Source organism: Carassius auratus, chromosome 27, assembly GCF_003368295.1.
Source record: "Carassius auratus strain Wakin chromosome 27, ASM336829v1, whole genome shotgun sequence".
Taxonomy (NCBI): Eukaryota; Metazoa; Chordata; class Actinopteri; order Cypriniformes; family Cyprinidae; genus Carassius; species Carassius auratus.
The window spans coordinates 18,408,145-18,434,291 of NC_039269.1; the positions used below are offsets into that span (position 1 = coordinate 18,408,145).

The 26,147-nt window shown below is 38.5% G+C and overlaps 1 protein-coding gene across 2 annotated transcripts in view; it reads right to left on the bottom strand.

The window, feature by feature from the left end:
• tnk2b (tyrosine kinase, non-receptor, 2b) overlaps positions 1-26,147 on the bottom strand; it is a 155,572-nt gene that overhangs the window by 82,996 nt on the left and 46,429 nt on the right. The window contains exon 1 of one of the 2 annotated variants that reach the window (XM_026206350.1): positions 2,719-3,626. The exons of the other annotated variant lie outside the window; for it this stretch is intronic. Within the exon in view, the coding sequence (XP_026062135.1) occupies positions 2,719-2,772 (54 nt within the window). The 5' untranslated portion in view covers positions 2,773-3,626. Of the gene's footprint in view, positions 1-2,718; positions 3,627-26,147 lie in introns of those variants that run through there. 2 annotated transcript variants of the gene reach the window in all.

A 26,147-nucleotide genomic window follows, 5' to 3' on the forward strand; every position in this document is an offset into this window, starting at 1 on the left:
AACTGACAATTTTTTTTTTTTTGGTACTTCATATTATTATTGTTTATGTCAAAATAGCACCTGTTTTCTGTTCACTGAGTAAGCCAGTCTGCTGAAAGCACATTCATCTGCTAGCATGTTATGGAACATTTCTTCAGTTTACCTCTGAGCAGCATCCTTAAATTGTTTCACTGTTAAATGTTTGAGCTTTTAAAAGTTTAAGTAGGGACAAAACAGGAAAAAAACATTTGGTTTTATTTAATATTTTTTTGCACTACCAAAGCCTATTTGTATAAGGGTCATGCACTACAAATCAGAAGGCACTTAAGTTAATTTATGATTTGTTGTCTGAAACAAAGAAATAAAAGTATCTGTAATATAATGAAATGCGTATCATGATTTGTTTCATTGCATCATACCGCATCGAATCGTGTTGAATCGAATCGAAATCGGATCGCACTGCATTGTAACAGAGGTGTATCGTATCGTATCGCATCGCTAGCTGCTTCATGTATATTTAATGTATCGTATCGTTGGCTATGCATCGAGATGCGTATCGCATCGGCCTCAGTTATGGAGATGCACATCCCTAATGCTTACCTAGCCTAAACAACTACTAACATATACCCTAAAGGCAGAGCTAAGATGACTCACAGAACCCCAGGGTGTCACGAAAAGATCTACAGACAACTCTAAAAACATTAAGTATTTTTATATGCATCTTAAAAAGATGTATTTAAATCAAACTAAAATATTCATTTATCATTTCATCATAAAATGTTGTGTACACTTTTTAGTCTAAATTAAATCATACCAGTCATAAATGAATAAATTACCAGTCATAAACCAATAATAAATTGAATCATACAGTCTTTTTACTTTAACCATTTTTGTGTTGCTTTAAACAAGGCTTCAAATGCTGTGTGGCGAAAAGAACCCCATACCACAGTGAAGCACATAAGGGAATTGTTTGGGAATGAGTGTCACATGATCCTTCAGAAATCATTCTAATTAGAAGGTGACGCAGGAGTGGACCTCTCCCATCCCACTCCCACAAAAAAATCCCATCATGTCCCAATCCCACAAAAAACCTGGGGGAAAATCCCATCTCGTCCCAATCCCAGAAGAAATACTCCAATTCCCTCCCACTCCCGTGTTGTGTTTTTTTACTGTGCCAGAATCTGTCACAGTAAAAAATAAATAGAGTGCAGATTACAGTATGCCCTCTTTAGTTAAAAGGAGGGTACAATGGTGTTTCGTGTAATCAGAGTTGTACACAATGTTAAAGAGATGGATTCTCATGCTAAACATGGCCAAAGTTGTAAAAAATTATTTAGAAGAATGAATGAGAATCTTACTTTCGGGTTGGTACAAGTTTCGGCTGTTTTTTTTTTCGATCATGGATCTAATGACGTAGACAAGAGCGGAACTCCTTATATGAGCATTCATGTAAGTACAATTGCATCAGATTTCTGTATTTTTTTGGAAATCAGCGCATAAGTGAAACAACTCGAAACATCAGTATTATAGCTCCAACTATGGCACGCCGCCAGGAGCTCGGCTTTCTGGATATATGAAGGTTGCAGTACTACTCTATAGGTACTCAAGATTAACATGAGATTAGGTGAAACTGTGTATGTTATGTACCCTTTAAATAAAAATCTAATTTGGTTTTTTGTTATTTTATTGCACTGAAAGCCAGCATAATCAATAGACAATTCACAGTGTGCATTGCACACACATTAAATTTCATGTAAATCATCCATGCTAACACACACGTTTTCGATTTGAATTTGGAAGTACACATTTCACTCTCTGTAAACATATTTATCACATGGAGTTTTGAAGTTTCTCGCTCAACTTCACAGAGGCCGAGATGGCAGAAAGTGCATCCTGTCTTCTTAAATTATTTTACAGAAGCCTAACGTTTCATTGTAATTCTGAGTGCACACAAATAAACGTAGAGTCTTTACAGATTCAAAAGATGTATTTATTTCTTTTATCTGTATGACCAAAAATAACGGAGTATTTTAAGAGCAAGTGAGTGCACTGGCACCTTCATCTGTCCCAAAGCGAGCGAGCTGTTGTTCAGCTTCCACAGACACTTGAATAGCACACATTTCTAAAGGTTAATATTAGATTGAGTGACCATGTAAAGTAATGTAAAGCCAAATACATTATTAGAAACCATGACACATTTTTACAGGATTCTTTGAATTATAAATTCAAAATAGCAATAGTAATTTGAAATCTGCTTGCTATCTATTGAAAAAGTCAATTTATTGTGGAATTTCTGAATAAAAGTAATTTCTTCACAAAATAAAAAAGCACTGCCCGCAAATTACATCAAGTCATAGCAAGCACAGTTGAGCACCATGTAAACACATATGCTGTTGATCAGACTTATGAATGACATTAACAGTAGAGCACAGGCTGGTTAATGTATGCAAAGTTTGAGGAAAATTAGTGCACCCGCTACCACCTAATCAGAGTACTACGTGATGATTCAACCACATGTGGGTTATTGTACCATCTTACAGACACACTGACACACTTACAGACTCACATTTCTGGCATGGTTACCAACCGATGAACATGTCACTATTACTGTACACAGACTGAATAAGCTATCTGTAATGGACATAAAATTTATGACCACAACACTAAACATTTGATAAAGATTAAAATAAGTTACACACCAACAAAACAGTGGTAAATTATCTGGATTGTCTGTAATACCTTATCCTCATCGCAATCGCTGGGCAGCCGCTGGTATTCTGCTGTGTCCCCCATTTTAAGGTCAAACGAAGAGTCCAGCTCCACTATGCAGTTCAAACAGACATGGATGTGGCCTGTTCTTCTGCACACAGGTGACACCGCTGATTTTTGCTCCTCATAACAAGCTGCTGCTCCTGGTTCTCTGATGGCTGGTCAGTGTGTATTTGTGTGATGCCACACTATTAGTTGAAGTCCATCACATCCATACGCATTTCCTAATTCTATTGTTGTACCAAAGAGATCACACATCCTCTCTCGCTGAGCTGCTTTTCAATCGTGCTCCTTCATCTGAGACACTCCATCCCTCCCTCTCTCCCTTTCACAAACATCTGTGTGCGGTGGGAGGTTATTTTTTTAATATACGGAGTCCTGATGGCTTGGCTGATGCCACAGGCTAATCCCTTGTTTTTGTTGTCATGTTTTTCCCTCTAATTTCTCCCTCTTTCCTTTTCCCTTGTTTTTTAAGTCCAGGCTGCCGGTCTCTGCTGCTGCAGTGAGTGGTTGCCCCCGACAACACAGTGGCTACCTCGTCAAGTGCACTCACCAGTGAGCTGCGGGCATGAGGCTCTAAGCCAATCAGAATGCTCACCAGCTCTGCTTGATGAAGAGGCTTTAATCCGGCAAGCAAGTGCATTTGAGAGAGAAAGAGAGAGAGAGACAAAAATCAGGGCCATCTGGGAGCCCATAGTCCATGCATTTAGATAAATGAATGCAAAGGGGTTAAACGGTAGTCTGTTTGCCACCTCGTGTCTCCTGATCTCTCCGTACTCTCTCTTAGCAGGCTTAATGTGTGGCCAATCTGCTGTTTTTCAGGCCACCCAACCAGTGGTCTTTGCTCTTCTGAGCCTGTGAGGCAAAGTCTTAACTAGGATACCAAAACAGCTGTGTCAGCTAGGGATGGCTCTATACAAGAATTCTGGCTTCAGTACGAAACCAGAATCGAATACCTCGCTACCGATATTAAATCAATTATTAAATTACACAAAAGTGCAATCTTCCTATGAAAAAATAACATGTTTACACATTAGGTAGAACAAGTGGCAGATCTATCACAGGAGAACACATCAATATATTTCTCATTATGCTAAACGTTCATGGCAATTTCAAAATAAGTGTTTAAACCCTCGCTCTGAGTTTACATGTTTGATGTCCACATATTTAAGAAATTACAGTCGCTGTAGCATTTCTGTCGTAAAGAAATGCCCAAATATTAAAGTTTAAGATGACATTTGAATAAAATAAAATGTTTACTCAATTTTAAACAAGGATTAGATTAAAATGAAAAAACCATCATCAGGCCGTTTCCGCCTTCTGCAGTCATTTGTTATAATGCCTAATGTACATTAGCTCTATTGTTTATAATACATTATGCATTTAACAAATTTTTCAATAAAACCATATGATTACTTGCGTTTGATACTTTATTTGAACTTAATTTGTTATTGCCTAATTTTAAAGGCAGTTGTTTGCTTGGGTATTTTTTTGTTGCCACAGAAAAACTTTATTAGAATAACCTGATAACTAAATTTATCATCAGAATAATCGCTTGATTACTTAATTACCAAAATAATCCTTAGTAACAGCCCTAGACAGATGTGTATGACAGTTGCACTTGTCTCGTGTCTTTTGCACCATCTCGCGCATGAGTGTTGGATTAGACTAGGCTTGATGCTATGGTTGTTGTTTGCCTACCGAGGCACCAAACCCCCAATGTTTATATTTTTTATAGTAATAAAAATAATGTAGTACAGTTAGAGAACAGACACGACAATTAAAAAACTGAATGTGACTGCTCAGTGCATCGTGCAGTGAGAAAGACAAGACTATGGCAGAAATTTAGTTTTGAAATGAAATGCAGTGCTTGTTTTTCAATATTATGAATTTTGAAAAGCCTGCTGACTTTTGCGGTTTATCTAAGGAGACTGAAAGTTTTTTTTTGTTTGTTTGTTTTTTACTTTTTAAAATTAGGCTTATAGCATGGTGTAAATTTTTATTTCTTGGTTAATAAAAGTTCTATGAGATTGATGTATTTTGTTGTTGCTTGGATTGAATCAATGCCGAATTGCTGCTAATTTGAAAGTGAAAGCAAAATGTGCACGGTGCTTTTAAAAGATATTTAAAAGTGAAGCAATGTGTGGAAAAGAGGTAAAACTCACAAGAACAATTGCTTGATGCCGAACTGCTGCTAATTTAAATACAACCTATTTAACCTGTTAGCCAGCTCCCCCCATTTTGGGACTCACAGCTGAAAGTGCTCTACCTAACTTATAATTGTAACAGTTTCCTACTTCAGTGTGTTACAAACATAATTTTGATGTCTTTGGAAAGAAAACACTTTAGGCTTTACTTTTCATCAACCAGATTTGATAGTGCTCAAAAACATTAAAAGTTATAGACACTGAAGTGCCTTGAATTTGTTTTTACCACACTTAAATATTTTTTTATTTGATATAAAAATACATGGAATGAGTCCTGGAGCAATCTAGAAAAGTAATGGGTTGAAAGCCACATGTCTTATGAGTTTCTATTTCAAATCTGAATAAGATAACATGAAAAATGAGATTGAAAATATATTTCCCAATAGTATTGAAGGCTTCTACAAACTATTAAGTCAGTAAACATACCACTGCATAGTTTTTTTTTTTCAATTATAAAACACTAGACAGAAACTTAGACATCATATAAGTGATTTATTTGAGCACTAGAAAAATACAATAAGAATAATTTGAGTAAGAAAAATAAGAATAAGAAAAAAAAAAAGATTTAACTTTGTTTGCCAATTACAGAAAATCCTGAGATTGCTAGAAATGCAGCATTTGCAATGAATTGTGATGCAAATAAGTGCTGATGTGACCACTTATACAAGTGGTAATAACACAAATGTGCCATAAAGTATATAATCCACTCTCTCTATTCATATAGACGTGTTCACTTTGATAGCCGTGATCATGCAGTAATTATGATCCATATAACAACGTTTTTGCTTCATTGGACCAAACATGCTCCATGAGATTTCATTCAGTGGACCCTTACCTTTCTTACTAAACCGGGATTTACAGCTGTGGATGTGTTTATGACTCGTTATTATGACGGAACTGTTTATAAGCAGTATATATTTATAAACACTGACACGTGCAAGTTGAGAGGCGTTCAGGACGAGGGCGTCAGCGTGCTGACTAAAAGGTTGAAAGAGAAGGAAACGTACATGTACACGCACGTACTTTATAACAATTTTTTTTCCATTCGCTCTGATTTAAAAAAAATTTTTTCTGTGCATTTTTATTAGTCTGGTGGGTTTCTTTGCACAAATTGTGTTATACATTAAATTATGTAACATTTGTGCAGATTTAGCACAAATACTTAACTTGTGAGTCATCATGATATAGGGTATACATACCTAAGCTAACGTACACATTAAGCACTCTGTCATTTTTGAACTCAGATTATAAAAATAAAAAAATAAGTTTAATTATCCTACTTGATGTCTTAACCAACTGATATGTTTGTTTCTATATACATCCTACAATTTCAAGTCAATCAGATCATTGCACACTGATATATGAGTCTCCATGTGTTCACACTAGGGATGTCAACGATGATCGATTAACTGTCAATAAGAGATGGTCAGTTAACCTATTTAATACTGGGCTGCGTGCGGTTCGTGCGCAAAACACGTGCGAGCGGCTTTGAGTGACGGAATATAAATGCATCATCATTATTCATAATGTACAATTTAAGCTTTTAATGTGTTGTAAACCTCAAAAGTACATTAAAATAGAAACAGTGCAAAGTTCTTCAACATGGAAAGCAATAGAAATGTAGTAACTAAGTAATTTCACCAGATAATTATATTATTTTATAATATTTTGTTAGTTAGTTCCTACAATATTAATTTGTGGCAACTGTTCATGTTTCATTAATTTTATTTCTTTAAGTGAATTGAGGAAACATCGAATAAATTCTATATGATGTTTTGCTCCTAACAAAACTATTGGTTCCACATAGTGTTGTCTATTGTTGCTCGCTGCACCGATACTTCAAAAGTATCGCGATTCTCGGAAATTAAAAATGTCACGTTTCCTAAATGTATTAGTATCGATACTTCAAAGAATGACTGCGTTCCAGATTTGTAAGAGACTTATTTCATTTTGGTGTGTGCAACGCACGCTTCCAGTGCCTCCCTATGGACGTCTGTGTGTTTTTTCCTCATGCACGGAGCAAAAAAGCACTATAGCGAGATGGCTGCATTAGTGGCTTTACTAAACTGATTTGGCTTTACTAAAATGTGTGCATAATCGCATTAAATAGTTTAAATAAGTTGTTCAGATGAACAAAGCACAAGGTTTTCTTGCATAATTAACATTTTAATTGTTTGGTCAGACAGTTCATATATAATATTCACATTAATCTGGGATTAAACGTGGAGTTATGTTCTGTATGCTAAATATGAAAATGAGCGTATCTGCACAGCACCTATAACTGCGCTTTGTATCTGCTGATTGCTGATCGAGATTTACATGCTTGGCTCACTGACCCTGTATACTCATTCATTTCATTCAAACGAGATGTATCAGTTCATTCAACTCTTTCATGAATGAGAAGATCTCTCGATCTCGTTTAACAAATCACATGCTCCGTCACATTTTGTGTAACTCTTCGACAGGATGAAACAGTTCACAGAGCTGTTCACGAGCTGCACATGCGCTGCTAATAGCACTGTGCTCGCGCGCTGCTGTGAACTTCAGTGAACGAGAAATGTGAAAATAAATGTTACTTTATTTGCGGGCTGGGACGGACCAAATAATTTCATAAAAGCGGGACCCGCGCATCACTAGGCTGCATGAGCGAGCACAAATGTTACTGTGGCTGCCGGTCCACAACTGGTAGAAAAAGATGACGCTTAATAAAGATGACGTTCATTAAGGCTCACTGGCTGAATTTTCTCCTCTTAAAAAGAAAAGGTTGCACAACTGACAGAATAAGTTACAATTTCTGAGATATTGGTGATAAATTTTATTTGCTTTTTTTTTTTTTTTACTTGAATGCAATTGCTTAAATTGATATTTATCTTTTTACATTTAATCTTCTGAGTTCAGAAACATTGTTTAATATAATCGCTGTTCATATTTTAATTCAAAGTTCAGAGACAAGATAAATTTATTACTCTTATGTTTCTTGTGATAACTGAGATAATGCTGCTAAATGTATTCTTTCTTTACCTTGAATGTCATTGCTCTAATTTATTTTTTATATATTTTGATATTTCATATTTTGTTCAAATGTTTAATATATCTGCTGTTCATATGTTCATTTATTAGTGTGTGTAATATGATCAGAATGCTGTCCCGGGTTTAAAATAAAGCACAGCAATGATATTTGAGAGCGTATTTTCCCTTTTCAGGAAAAGTATCGAAACCGCAATTCTTGTCTAGGTATCGGTATCAAAACAATAATTTTGGTGTCATGACAACACTAGTGTTGTCAAAAGACCCGGTACTTCGGTACCAAGTAGGTACTAAAAAAATGAAAATGTACCAGGTTTATTTAAGTACCGGTGGTACTGAGGACACGGTCAACCCAGTTCTTGACGCATACAGCGCTATGATTTCCGCGAAGCAGAAAACGCGGATGGAATCTCAAAATCCAGTCTTGATAATGAAACTTACATTTTAATATGGACAGTCATGGAATTTGTCAAAGTTAGCATAAATTAATCAAATCAAATCTCCGTATGGACCAGTATCTGTAAATGTTAAGCAGCAAAAGTTGGTTGAAATATGAATCCTGCATGTTCTTCGCGTCTCTGAGTGAATGAATGAATGGTTTGTTTACTACATAGACTGAAGCGCGTGCCGCTTGCAGTAATTTCAGCATCTGCCGTCTCAATAAGGACATAGATACATAAACAACATAAACAGAACTGTTCTGAGTCACTTCACAAGCATTTTACCGTTTCATTTGATTAAAACCAGTGTCAAAATAAAAGTAGCCCGTCAAAATAAAAGTAAATTTTTACATAAAGGCATTGTGCTAGAAATATTACTATTATTTAGTAGAATGTATGTACTGCTACTACTGTTGAAAAAATTAATAAAACTTTTTTTAAAGAAATAAATCACACAATATTTCTTTCATTTTTAAATTTTAATAGCAATTCCCTTTTATTTATAAAAAAATAAAATAAAATGTTTACATTTCATTAATTAAAAGACGAATTAAATTTGGGTGAAACTTGTTTACTTTTTTTCATAATTATATTGCTTGTAGAAAAACTTTAAACATAATTGTAAATAAGCATAAAGAATGTTATTGTTTTATTTTTAGAGAAGTTTTTTTTTGTTTTTTTGTTTTTTAGAATATTTTTGTGTTTTGCTTTGGTACCGAAATCCGAGAACCGAGAATCCGAGAACCGTGGATTGTCACTGGTATCGTACCGAATACTGAAATTTTGGTACTGTGACAACACTAGTTCCACGTGAACACTACAGTCTCTGTGCTAAGAGAAATATTTTCCATCCAGGTGTGAACACAAGACAGTACACTCGGTTTCTCTGACAACCACCACAGTCACAGTGCCAAGCCATTCTCTCTCGCTTATGTTCCCTCTTTCTCTCTCATCCATCCAGAAGTTTTCATATGCAAATATCTGGGCCCTGCCTTTCCCAGGAAAGCTCAGTTGAAACCACCCCAACTATCCATTCAACAAATGGGCAACAGGATGCAAGTAAGTGCTTTTCAATGGCACTCATTCCTATGATTCTTCTGTGCGTTTTTTTTCCCTACCTTCTACTCTCAAATGGTATCAAAGGGCTGTATTCACTAAAAAATTGCTATTGATCCTATCTACATGCTAAACTACATAAACAAAACACTACTTTTTATAATATTTTAAGTCAGGATGCATAGGATATAGGCCTGTCACAACTATATCAACTTTTTGCACAATATATGCACGTAATTGAAGACATGGACATCTTAGCCGATCGCACTGCCTCTGTCACCTCTTCTGCTCTCTGTGTCAGAAGGTAGAGGCAGAGCTCAGGAAGAATGAATCCATGTGTCCCATCTCTGCTCATCTCATCTCTATCATAATTTTCAATGAGAAAATAAGACATTAAATAAGACATACATTTTTAAATGTAGAACAGGGAATCTACCCTAAGGTAATGTTATACACAAACAAATTCCTTCTTTAGAATAGGGAACATGTTTCAGTTTTCATAATTATAATATGAGATGGCCTACAAAGAGGAGGTGAGCACCCTGACTAAAAAGGTGTAAGGAGAACCATCTCTCAGTCAACATCGACAAGACCAAGGAGCTGGTGGTGGATTTCAGGAGACAGAGCAGAGAACACACACCTATCACCATCGACAAGACACCTGTGGAGTGGGTAAACAGCCTGACGGGCTGTATCACTTCCTGGTTTGGAAACAGCACCGCTGGCAACCGCAAAGCTAGGAAAAGGGTCATGCGAACTGCCAGCCACATTGTTGGAGGTGAGCGTCCCTCCCTTCAGGACATCTACACCAGGCGGTCTATAAGGAAATCCCGGAGGATCATCAGTGACTCCAGCCACCCGTCCCACAGACTGCTCTGTCTGCTGCCATCAGGAAGACGTCTCTGCAGCATACGATCCCACACTAGCCGACTGAAGGATAGCTTTTTCAGGCCATCAGACTAATAGTCAAAACTAATTAGCGTATTTGTAGCCCGGACACTGAATTGCTTGCTGTGGGACTCCGGCCATATTATCTGCCACGGGAAATTTCACATGCCATTGCCATTGCTGTTTACGTTCCGCCCTCTGCTAACCCGACGTCGGCGTGTAATGTTATTTACTCCGTTATTGCTGAACTTCAGACTAAACACCCGAGTGCCCTCATAGTGATCTTGGGTGACTTCAACCACGTCAATATGAATAACACACTAACCAACTTTACCCAGTATGTGAGATGCCACACTAGAGAGGAGAGGATCTTGGACCTGCTGTATGCTAACGTCAAGGATGCATATAGCTCTTCCTCCCTCCCCCCCCTGGGCAGGTCAGACCACAACCTGGTTTACATCAATCCCTGTTACGTGCCTCTGGTGAAAAGGCAGCCTGTGATCACAAGGACTGTGAGTAGATGGTCTGATGAGGCTTATGAAACACTTCAGGGATGTTTCGAGGTGACAGACTGGAGTGCACTCTGTGAGCCACATGGAGAGGATATAGATGGGCTTACTGAGTGTATCTCGGACTACATAAATTTCTGTGTGGACAGCATTGTCCCAGCAAAAATTGTACGTTGTTACCCAAACAACAAACCGTGGGTAACTAGGGACATTAAAGACATTCTGAATGCCAAAAGGAGGGCTTTTAGAGACGGGAATAGGGAGGAGATGAAGGCCATTCAGAGGGAGCTAAAGATGAAGATCAGAGAGGCTAAGGATAAGTACAGGAGGAAGCTGGAGCGTAAACTCCAGCAAAACAACATGAGGGAGGTATGGAGCGGCATGAGGAACATCACTGGCTTCAGATCGAATGGCTGCAGTGGAGTTGAGGACAGCTTGGACAGGGCCAATGAACTTAATCTGTTTTTCAACAGATTTGATACTGTCTCTCATGCACATGTACGCACTAACTCTGCGGCTGTCTCACCTATTATCCAACTACTCACTTCTCCTCCTCACTGTCCTCCCTCCTCATCTTGGGACATCCTTTCACCCGCATCCTCCACCCCACAGGTTAATAGCACTCTCCAGCCAAATGACTCATCTCTTCTTCCTCCTCTTCCAATCTCTGTGTGCCTCACTTCTGAGCAGGTGAGAAGACAGCTGAGGAGACTACACTCAAATAAGGCTGCAGGGCCTGACGGTGTTCGTCCTGGGGTGCTTAAAGCCTGTGCCTCCCAGCTGTGTGGAGTACTTCATCATATCTTCAATCTGAGTCTGAGTCTCCAAAGGGTCCCTGTACTGTGGAAGACATCTTGCATAGTTCCTGTGCCAAAGACGCCACGTCCTAGTAACTCCAGGGACTACAGACCCGTGGCACTGACCTCTCACATTATGAAGACCCTGGAGAGACTGGTCATGGAGCAGCTGAGGCCTATGGTTAGTTCCATCCTGGATCCACTCCAGTTCGCATACCAGCCCAGAATTGGTGTTGAGGATGCTATCATCTTTCTGCTCAACCGTATCTACCCCCACCTGGACAAGCCGGCGAGCACGGTGAGGATTCATGTTTTTTGACTTTTCGAGTGCTTTCGACACCATCCGGCCGGCCTTGCTGGGTGAGAAGCTGACAGCGATGCAGGTGGATGCTCCTCTTGTGTCCTGGATTGTTGACTATCTGACTGGCAGACCACAGTATGTCCGCCTGCAACACTGTGTATCAGACAGCATAATCAGCAACACCGGGGCCCCGCAAGGGACTGTCCTCTCTCCCTTTCTCTTCACTATTTACACCACGGACTTCAACTACCATACAGAGTCTTGCCATCTTCAGAAGTTTTCTGATGACTCTGTTGTGGTTGGATGTATTAGAGAGGGTGATGAGACCGAGTACAGAGCTGTGGTGAGGGACTTTGTCACATGGTGCGGGCAGAACCATTTGCAGCTCAACATGACAAAGACGAAGGAGCTGGTTGTGGATCTAAAGAGAGCAAAGACACCGGTGAACCCAGTTTCCATCCTGGGGGTCCCTGTGGACACTGTGGAGGATTATAAGTACCTAGGAGTGCACATTGACAAGAAACTGGACTGGGCTAAGAACACTCAAGCTCTCTACAGGAAGGGCCAAAGCCGTCTCTATTTTTTGAGGAGGCTGAGGTCCTTCAACATTTGCAGGACGATGTTGAGAATGTTTTATGAGTCGGTGGTGGCCAGTTCTATCATGTTTGCTGTTGCATGCTGGGGCAGCGGGATGAGGGTTGCAGATGCTAACAGACTTAATAAACTGATCCGTAAGGCTAGCAACGTTGTGGGGGTAGAGCTTGACTCTCTGGCGGTGGTGTCTGAGAGGAGGATGTTGTCCAAATTACATGCCATCCTGGACAATGTATCCCATCCACTTCATTATGTGCTGCTCAAACACAAGAGCACTTTCAGTGAAAGATTTATTCTTCCGAAATGCACCACAGAGCGTCACAGGAAGTCATTTCTCCCTATGGCCATTAAGCTTTATAACGCCTCCCTCTAATTGCCTGATACACTGACATTTAGTTAATTTTTAACTGACAATATCCCTGTTTCTGTGTAATATTATCTTTAATACTTATATGTGAAATATTCCATGTTGCTTTTTATATTTATGTTTATTTATACTTTTATACTATTTATATTTTTATTTATTCATTTCTTATGCTTGAAAGGCGGGCTATTGTGACAAAGAATTTCCCCTTGGGGATTAATAAAGTATTCTGATTCTGATTCTGATTCTGATTCTGATTAATACACCCTACAGCACACTCCCACAACACGCTATGCCACACACTGCACTTTAACTTCAACAGTTCAGTACTGGACTATAAATACACACTGCATTTAATACAATAATCTACCTGCTACCACTGGATACCATCCAGTGTACATCCATGATATTTTCTGTATCTAGTTAATGTATAATCTGTTGCACCTTGGCATATTTGTAGGTATATATATGTCTACATAATGTAGAATGTGTACATAGTGTATAATGTGTAGTGCTAACTGTTAGTATGTCTAATTGTACACTTTGTGTACTGATTACCGTATTTTCCGTACAATAGGTCACACTTTTTTTCATAGTTTGGCTGGTCCTGCGACTTATAGTCAGGTGCGACTTATCAAAATTAATTTGACATGAACCAAGAGAAATGAACCAAGAGAAAAAATTACCGTCTACAGCCGTGAGAGGGAGCTCCTGTAGCCTACCCCTGAGCAGAGTTAACCTCTATATTCTTGTGCAGAAGCACTATACTTTTCAGATCTGTATTTATTTTACATATATAATCTACACTTTCACAAAGAATCAAAACAATGATATTTACACAATAATGGCTATTAGTACGTTATATCTAATGGACTCATTATTAGGAAAAACACAAGAAATGGAGCCCAGCTGTAAGGAAAGAATAAGAAAGCAACCAATTTTCAATTACCTATAAATGCATATACATTTTTAAGTAGATACTATCACTAGTCACACGTTTAGTTATTAGTCATTAATAGCGGCCTCGTTTCTGGAACTTAGAATATAGTGTTATAGTATTATACTAGTTATAAAACTATTTATAATAGTTTTATAAAAAATATATATAATAATACTGACCATTTATTGGTTTTCAGTCTTATATGTATCAACCAGAATTTAAGTATTTAACGGTTTACTTACCTGAATTAGATAAAAATAAAAGTGTGTATCTTTAACTACATCCATGTAAACACCTTGTCAGTGACTAATTAATTCATAGATTAATTAGAATTTGCTAATAGATTCAAGGAGTAAATCAGTGATTCAAGAAATAATTGAACAATAATAACAATTCCAAACAATTCAATCCTGATAACGGCTACAAGTCACCTTTATTTATATAGCGCTATAAACAAAATACATTTCATCAAAGCAAAGGCTACAGAAACATGTGTTATGTTGTTAAAATCATCAAAATCAGTTCAGGCAACTGAGAAAAAAAAAAAAGGAAAAAAAAAGATTTCTGTGTTGAACAGGATAAAAGACAACCAAATACAAAAAAACACACTGAAAATGTACCACTATAAAAGATGTGCAGATATTTACATTTCACAAGCTAGGACCACACCACAAACGAGCTAAGAAACTGGGGAAGAGTAGAAAGAGGATGAAAGGGTCGAGGGAATGGGATGATGGTCAGGTTTATCAGGGCATCTTGAATTGATGACTCAGAGAAACTCAGGGTGGGGGTACCATCTCTAGCATATATTTAGGCCAGACAATGAGGACCCCCAAAGTTGGGATGAGCCGAGTTAAGTGTGAGCTCAGAATGCCTGATGATACAGAGAGGATGCAGAGGCTGATTAGTTCAGGCATTAAATGGTTAACGCAGGTTCTTGTTTTCGTAAGCCTTTAGAAGAATGAATGAGTGAGAATGAGAGAAGCTGGGAAATCGCAGCCAATGGTTATTCAAAAGGAATAGTTGACCCCAAGTAGGTTTAAGATGCATGTTGGGATCTGAGGAAGGAATGACTGTAAGATGTTAAGTTGTAGATGGACGGTGGCTCGGTTGATCGGAAAGAAAGCTTGAGACAGTTCCAGCCGGAGTGGTATCCTGGAGATCATGCTTGGAGCAAGGCAATTAAGAATGGCTTCTTGGAAAGCCTATTTGGTGTTTGGTCTGTAGAATGACCGGCAAGAGATGCGTTTTTATTTTGGAGCCAAGCCTAACTTCTGAAATGGGAAATGAAACGAAGAGTCGTTTACGAGATTAAGGAGTCATGGTATAGGAGTTGCTCGGAGGAGGAACTGTTGCTGAGTAGATGAATTGCATAACTGCCAAACATAATCATCTCTTGATCATGGTTTCAATTTCTACTGCATAGTCTGAGTGGATGAGCAGATTCTGACTATTCAAACCCCAAAGAATGACTTTTATGACTATGGGATACGTTTCATTATGCTGTGGAGACTGCTCTTGACTGGGGATTGTAAACTGAATTCCGGAGGCTGTTCAGAATCAAACCACCAGCCACCATATTAACTGCTGAAGTCTATTTAGGGTGTTGCATCCGTATACAGTTGGATGCAGCCGGCATGAGAGATAGTGTGGATATCCTCATTATGGAGGTGCAGATGAAGGATCAACTATCTGAAGTCTTCGAGGAGGTGAAGAACGCAAGGAGACTTTGGTTGTTAGTAAGAATCCTTTGTAGCTTCAGAAGAGAGTCCAATATGCTAGGGCTGCTTCTGCAAACGAATGAGGCTCACGATGAATTAACGGCACCATCCCAGAAGCCTCACCGGATTCATAATAGGCAAGATTTGGCATTTAGTGGTATCGGCTTTGGCCGGCCAGCTCCGTGGCTTGCTAAGTGAATGAGTATTCTGTGGTTGTAATATGGTTAATGGTTGGAATGAGAGTGTCACGGAGAGAAGATAAGTTGATTTAATTCAGCCTCTTTTGCTAGTGGCCTGTCGACTATGTCAGGTTCTTGATAGGAGTACGGAGGTGCTTTGCAAGTCAGTCTGCTGGTGTCGTAGGGTTATGAGAGCAGGAGTTTCTTGCATGGCTCCATCACAGAATGTACAGGTGTGAAGGCGCCTGCAGTTAGACGAGAGGGAGTCCTGACAGAGGCTGAAGGAAGGGTGGAAGAAGGGATGTTGGGATGAAAGGATGTTTTTTTGAGTGGGGATTGTTACAAAATGCAGGAAGGGAGGGAGGGAGGGAGGGAGGGGGAGAATGGAAAGAGGTTTTGGAAATAGAATTGGAGGTTGAAGGAGACCGGCTGGTCTGTGTGAGCAAACACTATGGAACATGCAATGCTCAATAGGTCGCTTAAATCGCAGGTAGCCTCAACTTCTGAATGAAAGAGGCGAACAATAAGTTAGCTCGTCACTGCAGATGCCATTAGAAGCTTCCTGGTTGCTATTGAAACAGTCAGCAGGTGGTGCTATTAGCTGCAGGATCGTCCACTTGAGGTGCTGCTGTGGTGGTGCTATTGTTAGCTGTGGGATCGTCTACCTGAGGCGCCGCCGTGGTGGTGCGGTTGGCTGCAGGCTCTTCCGCTGTGGCGCTTCCTTGGTGGTGCGGTTGTTAACTGTATGATTGTTCATCTGAGGCTCTGCTGTGGTGGTGCTGTTGTAGCTGAAAGAATGTTCACCTGAGGCACTGCTGTGATGGTGCTGTTGTAGCTGAATGATCGTTTCACCTGAGGCGCTGCTGGTGTTGCTGTTGTAGCTGTATGATCGTTTCACCTGAGGCGCTGCTGGTGGTGCTGTTGTAGCTGAATGATCATTCACCTGAGGCGCTGCCATGGTGGTGGTGGTGTTAGCTGTTTTAATAATGCTATTTGAGCAGAAGTAACAACAATATGACACGGTGGATGTCAGATTTGTTAGAGATGATTAGAAACACAGGGCCATATTCCTGTAAACAGCTGAAGTTAGGGTGGAAAAGGATGTTGGGATGAAAGGATGTTTGGGAGTGGGGTGTGTTGCAAGATGTAGGGAGGGAGGGAAGGAGGTTGGGAGGTAGAGAAAGAAAAGAAGATTTTAAAATAGAATTGGAGGCTGAAGGGAGACCGGCTGGTCTGTATGAGCAAAGACTAGAGAATACCCAAGACATGTTGCTCTTTTAAATTTGAATGGTGTGAGGGACAGTGAATGGGCATCTGGAATTTAGAAGTAGCTGTAGAGAATTATTAGAAAACATGGAGTCATATTGCTGATTTTTTGTTTATTTACTTATTAAGCCATAACAGCATATGTGGCTATATTTCATGGCAAAATCAGTTAATACATAAAATCAATCCGTGCACAAGTCTGTAATACATACGAGTCAAGGGAACAATTTAGCCTGTGTGTCTTTGGGCTGTGAGCCGTATTGCTGTAGTCAGCTTAAAAAGAAGGGTATAGGAATGGATGTTGGGATGAAAGGATGTTTGTAAGTGCAGTTTTAAGAACAAACTGTGAGCATAGAGAAGAGAGATCAGGTTGAGTGAATGCAGGTGGAATTACGTCTTGCCTGCCGCTAGGGTAGCCTATGAGTAGACGCTCGTGGCCCAGAATGTGCGCGATCGAACGCAACCCGCTCTGAAAAAGACTGTGATTGGAATGATGAGAGGTGATCGTCGAGTGTCCCCACTGACACTGAATCAAACAGAGCGTCGTTCAAACCAGTCAAGTAGACCGGTCCTACAAGAGAACGAGACTAACAGTGCGGTGTGACGTGGCCCAGTATATATGGAGGTTCTTAGAAGTCAGGTGATTGTTTGAGGCGTGCCACTGCCCCGAACTTTAGTTAATACCAATTAACTCCATTAAGTCAAATATTCTAATCTGTCTATCCTGATCTGTCTATCTATTGTTTACTCACAAATTAGTTAAAGAGTTAAAGAACAAATTAAAGAACACAAATTATCCTCATCAGTCTCTTTCGGTGTGTTTCTAAGCTTTGTTTGACTATTGCTCAGTCTCTGAGCAGATGGCTAAATCATCAACAGCAACGTCATTAAATCCCACTTCACCCACATACACCCCTCCTCCACCCAATGTTAGGGGATATTCTTCTGCTGCCATACCATAACCGCACACGTTAACATGACACAAAGATCAGCGTTCACCCCTACATTGTCTTAATTCATGGAAAAAATCATGACAGAGGCCCAGTACCATGTTTCACTCTCAATCAATAGAGTGGGTTTAACTAGACTGATTTGTAGTACCATGTGGCCATTCAGAAGAAAAATTCTTAATTACATGATCCAATTCATAATTATTAAACAAAAAGCCTAGTTGTTTAATGCCATATGAACTCCTCACCCAACACCAAGAGAGTAGCTGCTGTAACAAAGGGAAAAGATGAAAAACATGAGAGCAATGGGAAAGAGAGAAAGTTGGTTTATGTTACAGTCCATCACCATGGTGCTTCTAACGCATTCAGATCAAGCTTTAAGACAGGGCTATATGATATCCCATATGACCACTCACACAGGTATGGAAAATGGATTTAAAGCCTACAGCCGCAGTATGACGCCTAGATATCTGATTTTCAGAGGTTGCAAGTTACACTGGAGATTAATTTTCTGTATGTGCAAAAGTAATCTTGTGTATTAAAACACAAACATGTAAAATAAACCACAGAAGGTCATTGGCCAAATTATTTGATGATAATGCTCACGCTAGACCTGTGCCTCAGTATCCTCCAAAACAAGACCTGTTCTAGTATACAAGCTACTAAAATGCAAGTGCCGGGACTAAAAATCGTCTCTGATCGTCACACGTAAAGGGGATTTTTATCCTTTCTGCCTGTGGGGAGGGTGTGGGGAGAGATGAGTACAGTATATGTGGGAGATCCTATACTGACTAAAAAATTCTAAATTGTGCTCAACTCAAATTTCACGCAACCTTGCATTTTCTCAGGCTAATGCACTTTTCTTTATTCATACCTCTGACTATGTGCAGATGTAAACCTGATGCAACCCTGTTGTGACAGGCCTGTGTTATTGTTCCTGACAGATTGGCCATCAACAATTACTTAAACCGATATACTTATTAGTGATGCACCAAAGTGAAATTTCTTGGACACACTATACCAAAAAGACAAACAACGTTGCTTCAAACAAAACTAAAACAACTAAAATTCTATTTTGCATACTTTTTTTCCTCGGTAATTACTATACAGCAATATTTTAGCTCCCACATGCTTTATATATTTCAGAACTGAAATTAGGCACCTCACATCCTACCCAACTAGTTTTTCAATTATATTCCACTGTTAATCCCCATCAGTATTAAAAAAGAAAAAGAAAAGAAAAAAAAAGAAACTTAATGTGGCTGATGAAAGGAGAAATGGAGTGTCAGTATTTCCTCATAACACAACAAACAGATGGAATCACAGAATACATGCAGTTAGCTTATGTATACCAAGGAGCAGCTCTCATGTTTTTAAAGATATGTGCATTTTTACATGGTTGGTCAAGGTATGAATGTTTCAGACTTATGTTGGATATTAAATGTCATTTTTCAACACCTTGCATCAGGCTCTTTATTGTAATGTTTGCATAATATGCATCATGGTACTGTCGTTTGCTAAAACACTGACAGTATTTTGAGACTAACTACACTACTGTAGCACTAAAGCGCAACATAATCAAATACTCACAAAAAGGGTTCAGTTTTTCCCCTAAATGTACTTACCCTATTTAATCAAGAACACACAAGCAAGAGCTCTGCTATAGTGTTGTTCTAATATAATTTTACTACATTCCATAGTTCAAATTCGATGAACTTTGACCTGCAAATTCCTATCATATTATACCAATAGTGTGACCAATAGAAGATCAATATGTCATGGCATTTACCTTGGAGCTGAATTAAAAGAATGCACATTTAAAACTGCAGTTCTACAGTAAAGAATGTTTCTGTATGAAATGCTGGTTTTAGAAAAATGATGTCTCCACCAACACCATTACTACCATCCTCATCTGGCCCCCACACCACCTTCATCCTCCTCACCTATCTTATTTTATGTATTTTAGTGTGTTTTGTATGACTGATTCGAATTATTACATTTTTTAAATGTTCCTTTAAGTGTGTGTGTGTGTGTGTGTGTGTCTATATATATATATATATATATATATATATATATATATATATATATATATATATATATATATATATATATATATATATATATATAGACACACACACACACACACACACACGGTGGGATTTGTGAAAAAAAAAAACAAGAGTGGGGGATGTTTTGAAACATTTTAATTCATTAAAATAAATCATGAGAACATGAACTAGATGACGTCATGCGCTAATTAACATTTATGACGTAAGTGCATCGTATTGTATTGCCTCCCTATGCTCACATACTGCAATTTAATTTAATCATTCAATTAAATTCTCAATAAAACTCTTTTTATTACTATATTTTAATGTTTCTGTTGTCAGACAAAGAATGAATATTATAATGACTGAAACGCGGTCCATTAAGACTACATAACCAGCTCTCAAACATTAATCTGCACTAATGAAATCAAATACACATACGATAAAGTCAGTGGTTTTGCTGTGACTGATGTCGGCTATACTTGCTTGTAAAATAGAGTTAGAATATATATACACACACAAACCTGATTCCAAAAAAGTTGGGACACTGTAAAAATTGTGAATAAAAACAGAATGCAATGATGAGGAAGTTTCCAATTTCAGTATTTTATTCAGAATACAACATAGATGACATATCAAATGTTTAAAGATGAGAAAATGTATCATCTTAAGGGAAAAATAAGTTGATTTTAAATTTCATGGCATTAACACATCTCAAAAAAGTTGAGAAAAGGCCATGTTTACCACTGTGTGGCATCCCCTCTTCTTTTTATAACAGTCTGCAAATGTCTGGGGACTGAGGAGACAAGTTGCTCAAGTTTAGGAATAGGAATGTTGTCCCATTTTTGTCTAATACAGGCTTCTAGTTGCTCAACTGTCTTAGGTCTTCTTTGTTGCATCTTCCTCTTTATGATGCGCCAAAAGTTTTCTATGGGTGAAAGATCTGGACTGCAGGCCGGCCATTTCAGTACCCGGATCCTTCTACGCAGCCATGATGTTGTTATTGATGCAGTATGTGGTCTGGCATTGTCATGTTGGAAAATACAATATCTTCCCTGAAAGAGACGACGTCTGGATGGGAGCATATGTTGTTCTAGAACTTGGATATACCTTTCAGCATTGATGGTGCCTTTCCAGATGTGTTAGCCGCCCATGCCACATGCAGTCATGCAACCCCATACCATCAGAGATACAGGCTTCTGAACTGAGCACTGATAACAACTTGGGTTGTTTTTGTCCTCTTTAGTCCAAATGACATGATGTCCCAGTTTTCCAAAAAGAACTTCAAATTTTGATTCGTCTGATCACAGAACAGTTTTCCACTTTGCCACAGTCCATTTTAAATGAGCCTTGGCCCAGAGAAAACACCTGAGCTTCTGGATCATGTTTAGATGTGGCTTCTTTTTTGACCTATAGAGTTTTAACTGGCAACGGTGAATGGCACGGTGGATTGTGTTCACTGAAAATGATTTCTGTAAGTATTCCTGAGCCCATGTTGTGATTTCCATTACAGTAGCATTCCTGTATGTGATGCAGTGCCGTCTAAGGGCTCGAAGATCACTGGCATCCGGTATGGTTTTCCGGCCTTGACCTTTACGCACAGAGATTGTTCCAGATTCTCTGAATCTTTGGATGATATTATGCACTGTAGTTTATGATAACATCAAACTCTTTGCAATTTTTCTCTGAGAAACTCCTTTCTGATATTGCTCCACTATTTTTCGGTGCAGCATTGAAGGAATTGGTGATCCTCTGCCCATCTTGACTTCTGAGAGACACTGCCACTCTAAAAGGCTCTTTTTATACCAAATCATGATGCCAATTGACCTAATAAGTTGCAAATTGGTCCTCCAGCTGTTCCTTATATGTACATTTAACTTTTCTAGCCTCTTATTGCTACCTGTCCCAACTTTTTGGGAATGTGTATGTCTCATGAAATTCAAAATGTGCCAATATTTGGCATGACATTTCAAAATGTCTCACTTTCAACATTTGATATGTTATCTAAATTCTATTGTGAATAAAATATAAGTTTATGAGATTTGTTTACTCACAATTTGTACAGTGTCCCAACCTTTTTGGAATCATGTTTGTATATACTAGGGATTTAATGATTCACTCAACTCACGGTTCGATTCACGATTTTGATTTCACGATTCAATTCACTTTTCTTTTCTTGTTTTTACAAAATTATCTTTAAGAAAAATTGTAAATTAAATGTCCTTTTATTATTCCTTGAACAAAATGCTGCACATGAAATTAAAATATAACACTATAATCAGAGTTCTAAATTAACTTTTTTGATCACCAGCCAAGGTGGCTGGTAACTTTCTAAAGTTACCAGCCAATAAGATTTTCCACTAGCCATTTTTTTTTTTTTTCGGTAAAAATAACAAATTATGAGTGCCACTGAATGCATTTGATCATTTTATTAACATTGTTGGCATGAAAAACACACATATAAAGTACAATGCATACAACAAAATATACACTGACTCAAATGTAAAATTATTAAATCTAATAATCAGAATCACTCAGACTGTTATGATAATAGAGATATATAAACTCAAACATAAAAACAAAAATAAAAATATTAAAAACATATTTTTGAATGTATTTTAAAAATTGTTGATGTAGGATATGAGTTTAAAAACACAATGTAGCTAAAGCCACAAGTCTTCCAAAACTTCATAAAAAATTTCATAATCGAATCTGTAAAACTGTGAATTTTATGAAATGTTTTCTAATGCCATGTCATGTGTGTTTTTAGAGAAGGCTAATCAGATTGATTTATGGCACTTGTCATCTCTGTAAGATCTCACATGTAAACACTCCAGTGTGTTGGCTTTGAAAACTCCCCAATTCATAGTTCTATTGTTCTCACCAAATGAGTCTTTCACACCTCCGCCAGGTATGACACATTATCCACATTATTCTTGTTTCATTATTCTTTTGTTTTTATTCCACCTTTATTAGCCTTTGTTGTGGTTTTTCAGGCTTTACAAAAGACACAAAGCTGCAATCTCGCTTTAATCTCAGTGTGCATTTAGCCCTTATTTATCAAAAGTCTTACTATAAAAATACAACAAAGCATTTTCTTACGACCTTACATGAATTATTGTGACAGAAATGCATTATGAAGAAGAAATGCACCTGCTATTAGTAGCATTAGAGCTAACGTTAGCATCAAGCTACATCAGACAATTTCTGAAATTATTAGTACACTTTGGGCCCTATCTTGCACCCAGCGCAATTGACTTTGTACACCGACGCATGTGTCATTCCTATTTTGCACCCGCGCAAAGCGCGCTTTTCCCTCCACAGAAGCACGTCGCTAAACTAGTGAATGAACTTGCGCTCCCTGGGCGGTTCAGCGCAAAAAAGGAGGCGTGTTCCGACGCAAACAATCCCTGGTGCTATTTTGCTGTTCCATTAAACAATTGCGCCACTGACCAGAAAAAACCTAGTCTAAAGTCAGTGGCGCGTTGCGCGTTGTTCATTATGCTATTTTAAGGGCGCATGCTTGACCATAATGTATAGCTTGCACAACGCGCATACACTTTGCTCATGTAACCTACACAGATGCAACAGTTATTTTTGCAAATCATAAATTGTTACACTAAAAAATATTAACACATGAGATGACGGAAATCATTGTGGAGTGCCACGAAGATGTGAAAAAAATAGGCATAAATATAGCTTACAAATTATTCAGGCTAATTATTCTCCCATCCCCATACAACACAACTTCTCTGTCTTTCACTGCTCTTACAAGAACATCAGTCTCCTCGGCTGTGAACCGCTCCTGGCGTGCGCCTGGTAAATACGCCATAATAATAGCAATCCATAATGGAACTTGCGCACCTGCTTTTAAAGGGAATGTTGGATGACGCTCTGATTGGTTTATTTCACGTTACGCCCAAACCACACCTATGAATAATGAAGCTACTTCAGACCAACCCATTTTAGATTTGCGCCGGGTGCAAGAGCCATTTATCCCGCCGGGAAAATAGCAACAGCGCCGAGACCCGCCCACAAAGTTACTTGCGCTTCGCGATTTGACACTTGCGTTTCAGATCGTTAAAATAGGGCCCAATTACTCAAAACTCACTTTAAACCCTGATCGAGTGTTTATAATAACTTCCTTTAGCGATCAGGGGTGTAATTTGGTCATTTACTGTTGTAAAATTATGCTATTTATAGCCTTTTACATCACTGCACAAGTCAGCATTTCAGATGTACATTTTCTATTTATTTTATAAAAACGCCCCAGATCTCAAGAAAATCTCATACCAAGCTTTACTATCGTAATTACGGGTTTATTATTCGGATATTTTGTGTGTACAGAGGTGTTTCAGTGTTGTTATGTCTTTGTCTGGAGAGCCGTTGTTTATGGACCACAACCGGTAAGTGTATTTTATTATTTAAGTTGGTGCGTTTAACAGTTTCTGTAACTTATTACACAAAGGGCAACGCTGTTTACCTTTGTTAACTAGATGTTAGGGCTGTGCAAAAAAATCTAATGCGATTTTCATGCGCATCTCATCAGTAAAAACGCTCCTGTGATTATAAGTACATCTCCAGCACATGCTCCTTCCCACTTGCTTCTCAAAACTAGCCCAATCGCGTTTCCAGGAGGGCAGCGCGTGCTCAGCTGGTGTCGTATCACAACACAGGAACTGCTGGCACAATCAGAACTCGATACGTATTTCTGAAGGAGGGACCTCATAGAACAAGGAAGTCATCAGCCCGTTTTTATGACAGTGAAAACAGCGATATACAGATTGGTGAATTGTGTGAAAAATACTGTTTTATGTTAAATGTTATATTGCACACTGTAAAAACAATCAAAGCTTCAAAAAAGCGCGAAAAATGGGACCTTTAAAAAAAGTAACAACACATAAATCACTTTGAACAAATGAACAATGAACAAATGACAAACAAAATTACTTTTTGTTAGCATATTTACTAAAACAATAACATTTACCAATAATGTCTGGATTTTAAATGACAATGACAACTTGACTGACAACAGTTTAATAGCATGTTGAAATATCTAATGTAAATGTTCAAATAAGGGAAAGACTGTACATCGTGTTGGTTTCATTCAGATTACTTTATCACAGAATATTTATTTTCAATTTCATTTAAAAGTAGACACTTCAAGCTTACTAAAGAAATACTCTATCTTATGTCTGTGTATTAATTATTTGCTGAGTTTCAGTTCATTTTAGTGACACGTTTCAGAGAGCAGCTTCACAGAGACAGAGAGCACACCCTGTTTCTTTATTTTACAGAAGCACAAAGTTTTGTTGCGATTGTGAGTATACACAAATACAAGTATACACTTAACCATTTCAAATGAAGTATAACACATATCTGTTACCTTTTGCACTGGTCATAAAAAAGCAAGCTGGCATTGGCAACTCGACTTGAAACCCCCGGGAGCTGAAAACACAATAATAATGATTTAGCTTATGAAGAGTTCAGAAATCAATTTGGTGGAATAACCCTGATTTTCAATCAAAGCTTTCATGCATCTTGGCATGGTCTCCACCACTCTTTCACATTGCTGCAAGATGACTCCTGGTGCAAAAATTCTAACAGCTCAGCAGCTTGATGGCTTGTGACCATCTATCTTGCTTTTGATTACATTCTAGAGGTTTTGAATGGGGTTCAGGACTGGAGAATAGGCTGGCCAAGCCACAGTGTCTCTCGCCCAGTGTTTGTCTCAGCCAAGCCACAGTGTCTCTCACCCACTGAAATTTCATGGAGAATGTGTCTTGATCTTGGTCCTCCATCCACACTTTGATTGCCATGGCTGTGTGGCATGAAGCATTGTCCTGTTGGAAGAAACAATCCTCAGAGTTTGGGAACAGTGTCAAAGCAGAAGGAAGCAAGTTTTCTTCCATGACAACCTGGTAAATGGCTTGATTCATGCACCATTCACAAAGACAAATGTGCCTGATTCCAGCTTTGATGAAACAACCCCAGTTCATCACAGATTCACCACCAAATGTCACAGTGGATGTGAGACACTGTGGCTTGTAGGCTTCTCCAGGTCTCCGTCTAACCATTACATGACCAGATGTTGGGCAAAGCTGAAAATTGG